The sequence below is a fragment of the Camelina sativa genome, chromosome 1, assembly GCF_030686135.1.
Source record: "Camelina sativa cultivar CO46 ecotype springtype chromosome 1, ASM3068613v1".
NCBI classification, from domain to species: Eukaryota; Viridiplantae; Streptophyta; class Magnoliopsida; order Brassicales; family Brassicaceae; genus Camelina; species Camelina sativa.
In genome coordinates this window covers 10296905-10300988 of record NC_141880.1, presented here as the reverse complement: position 1 = coordinate 10300988, position 4084 = coordinate 10296905, and the positions used below count along the sequence as shown (strand labels likewise).

Genomic DNA, 4084 nt, shown 5'->3' with positions numbered 1-4084 from the left:
ATTGAGGTTATATTCATTTCTCTTTTATAAACTATATATGTATATAACATAATTGCATATTATTAATGTATGTACTTAATTGAAATTAAAATTTAATTGATTTACTGTATATGCATAATTGCATACTATTATAAAATTGAATATAATTAAATTTAGTTTGTTGATTTATAACTTAATTAACAATTTATTTTATAAATAATGAAGAGTTAATACATTATTTAATTGTGTTAATGTAAAAAAAATATAGTAATAAATGTGGTATGATGGTATGTCAGACTCTCCAAAATACCTTTCAACTTATACGACTCATCTGTGCGGATTTGTTTTATACTTTTATTCAATAAATAAAAGGGATAATTTTTCTTTATGACATATAGAATGGATTAAATTGTTGTTAATGTTGGCTGTTGATTCACGGAAAGCTCCTTACCAGATAAAAGCTATGAAACAAGAAAAACCCAATAAGTAAGGTACCAAGTATATCATTTTTATAAAACTATGTTTTCACACAGAAAATACTTTATTGTTTTACATTTACGCAAATTGGGAAAGAAAAAACAAAACAAGAAAAGAACTATAATATAATACTTTACTATATCGTAATATTGATTAGGTGTATAACGTGGCACATAGTTGGATGGATAAATTCCCACACGGCAGGCAAAGAGAGTCTCACGTAACGTTGCTGTCTGATCCAAAGTTTGCTCATAAATATCCACTTACTTTTGTTTACAGAATTATCTACTTTGAGTTAGTACTATTTCAATTTCTGTTCGAGACAATTCGCTCGTTTGCCTCATTACTAAAGCGTATAGGTCGGTACAAACTACAAAGCATATAAGGTCGATACACACCAATATAACCAACATTAGCATAAGGGGTAAATATGTAACCTCGACATTTCCAATATATATGCATAATGCATTCTCACGATCAAAGATAACATCTCATCTTCGATATAGTTCGACTCCATCTTACAGAGACGTACACACTTTGTTTATGGGGTCTTTGGTGAAAGAGGAAACCTCGTCGTTGATGACGAAGTTTTTGGAGAAGTGCGGCGGCTATGCGGTGGTGGACGGAGGGTTTGCGACGGAGCTACAACGCCACGGGGCTGACATCAATGATCCACTTTGGAGTGCCAAGTGTCTCATTACTTCTCCTCACCTCGTCACGAAGGTTATATATACAAAATATATATGTAGAAATTCATACTCTTCTTCTAAGATGGGTTTAGTCGTACGGCCACAAATATTGACAATCCAGAGTGATCTATAGTTATTGAATGATGCACTCTCAAAACTTAGTAACCTGGTTTGGTTTGTTCAGCTGCGATTTTAAATAATGATTTGTCACTTTGGTAATATCTAAAGAGATAATATTTGGTTCTTCAAAAAATCTTGTGATTTTGTTTGGCTTCAGACACTTATGATAGAATTAATATTTTTGAGTGAGAACCTATGTACGGACAGAGGACACTGGATAGAGATAATATTTTTGGTCTATATACGGACAGAGGACACTGGACAGAGGACTCTACAAACTTGGTTTTGTTTCTTTGCAACGATATTTTTTATTTATCAAGATCGATGTTTTCGATGAAGCTCATATATGCACAAATAAAGAGTGATACCTTAAACAGAGCTACTCGTATATGCACAAATCTAGATTAGAAATAATAATTTGCCACGTTTGTAACACGTAACATTAGCTGCGACGCAAACGTGTACGTTTTATACAACGACTTTTACTTCATTGTCACTCTATTTTTCTAGTAACACCTTTAAATGGAATAAAAACAAAAACTACTACTAGTGCTAGCTTTTCTGTTGCAGCCACAAATAAAAATATCAGAAATATTTTAGAAAGATACATTAATAGTATAGTTTTCTTCTAATAGGTGCACTTGGATTACCTCGAGTCTGGAGCAAACATCATCATTACCGCATCTTATCAGGTACTAACTTTGGCCTATATTACTAAAGCATTTGATTGGTTTCTACTTGAAGTAACTGATAGAGTAGTTAAAAAAAAAAAGAAGAGGAAATTAGTAGTTGCGAATCTAAATAAATACATACAACTTAATTAGGAATCAAAATGCATCAAAATGCTCAGACAGAGTTCGCAGTTTAGTTTAACCAAATTAATTTATTACAAAGGCAACGATCCAAGGATTTGTGGCAAAAGGTTTATCGGTGGGAGAAGCAGAGAGTTTACTGAGGAGGAGCGTTGAGATCGCGTACGAGGCACGTGAGATTTTCTACAACAGATGCACCAAAGGTTCATGGGATTTCGACTACGCTGGAAAAGCTTCTGGACAACCTGTTCTTGTCGCAGCTTCCGTTGGTAGCTATGGAGCTTATCTCGCCGACGGATCCGAATACAGGTTCTTTGATTGAATCCTAGTCATTTTTCTTACATTTTAGTGTAAAAATTGGAAAAATAAAGTTTAAGTAAATTGGTTGAATCTATCCATACAAAAAGCTTTGGTCTGCTATATAAATTTAATTTCATTTGTATTTGTAATGAAATTTTTTGCAGCGGGATATATGGAGATTCTGTGAGTAAGGAGACATTGAAAGACTTCCATAGAAGAAGAGTTCAAATCTTAGAGAAATCTGGAGCTGATCTCATCGCATTCGAGACTATTCCAAATAAGCTCGAAGCCGAGGTATCTTAAGTTTACTACTTAACTAAATTAAACCAACAAAATGAAAGGAACATTCTAGTCGTTTTTGTTTAGTGCTGTGTCCTTGTATCACCACCCAAGCATTCCATCATTTTATAGAAGAAAAAAAGTAAAAATTACTCAAATAAAGTATTAAGTAGTTTTAGACTTTAGTCCAATGGTTGCATGATGGTAGTTGTGAATTTGTAATTATATTTCACATGCAAAGTTGTTACATGTTATTAGTCTAGAATTGACCTATGTGTATATATCTTTTTAGTTTTATGTAAACGTTTTTTTCACATATTTATAGGCTTATGCGGATCTTCTTGAGGAGGAAGAAATCGACATTCCGGCATGGTTCTCCTTCACTTCTAAGGACGGAGTCAGTGTGCCACGAGGAGATTCGGTTGTAGAATGTGCGAAAGTGGCAGATTCTTGCAAGAAAGTGGTTGCTATCGGAATCAATTGTACTTCACCAAGATTCATTCACGATTTGATCATCTCCTTGCGCCAGGTAACTTTATAAAACAATGATGGAATTAGTTTTTTTTCCTATTTCTTTTCTTATCTCCTTTTACCCTGTTTTTTGCCTTGGGGCGGAAGCAACTGACAATTTCTTTTACTAGGTAACCCGCAAACCAATCGTTGTCTACCCAAATAGCGGAGAAGTCTACGACGGGCTGAACAAGAAATGGATTGTGAGTGTTTATTATATAAAATTGTTGTTAAACACAAACTACAAATATGATTTTGGAGGTTTTTTTTTTAATGTAATAATGCAGAAGTCAGGGGAAGAGTCAGAGGAGGATTTTGTGTCGTACGTGAGTAAATGGAGAGATGAAGGAGCGTCGTTGTTTGGAGGATGTTGTCGGACTACACCAAACACCATCAGAGCCATTGCTAAAGTTCTCTCCGGCAAATGTCCCGCAGCATCAAAAATCAAATTTGAGCAGTAGACTTGTCAACGGTGAGTTTCTATGCTTGTTCCTTGTGGTGTCAGGAAGGAGTTTGGAATGTATTATAACGTGTGTAATTTTGTAATCTACTAAACTTATATACGTAAGTTGGGACTTGGGGTGTTTCATCTGGTTTGTTGATGTTATGAAATAATCAATTTATGTTGAAACTAAAAATGATGGTAACTATGTACAACTGCGTAGTTAGAGTATGACAATGATGTGTTAAGACGTTAAGTGATAGTTTGTAAGCTTTACTTATATTCTATTACTGTGCTGTAAAAAATAGGTAATATAAAAATAAACTACAAATATTTAATACTAACCATAGTTTCAGAAGATTTTTTTCTTCCATATATAAAAACTTAGAAAATTACTCTAATGAATGTAATAAACATGAACTCTTATCCAACCAAAAATTAAATATAAGAGATATTGGTTTGGGATTTAGAAAGAA

General features: G+C 33.6%; 1 protein-coding gene across 3 annotated transcripts; it reads left to right on the top strand.

Moving 5' to 3' along the window:
• The first annotated feature begins 674 nt into the window (after positions 1 to 674).
• On the top strand, positions 675 to 3804 carry LOC104787697 (homocysteine S-methyltransferase 3). Of its 3 annotated transcripts, XM_010513321.3 has the most exons (8): positions 740 to 880; positions 963 to 1179; positions 1901 to 1957; positions 2160 to 2386; positions 2542 to 2671; positions 2982 to 3185; positions 3298 to 3369; positions 3454 to 3804. In XM_010513321.3, the coding sequence occupies exons 2-8, from the start codon at positions 1000 to 1002 to the stop codon at positions 3625 to 3627; spliced, it is 1044 nt and encodes a 347-aa protein (XP_010511623.2). In that variant the 5' UTR covers positions 740 to 880; positions 963 to 999; the 3' UTR covers positions 3628 to 3804. The 3 variants fall into 3 exon arrangements, with proteins under 3 accessions (XP_010511608.2, XP_010511623.2, XP_010511616.2); XM_010513306.3 differs by having other exon boundaries at positions 675 to 1179; XM_010513314.3 differs by having other exon boundaries at positions 740 to 1179; positions 3457 to 3804.
• Positions 3805 to 4084: the final 280 nt, after the last annotated feature.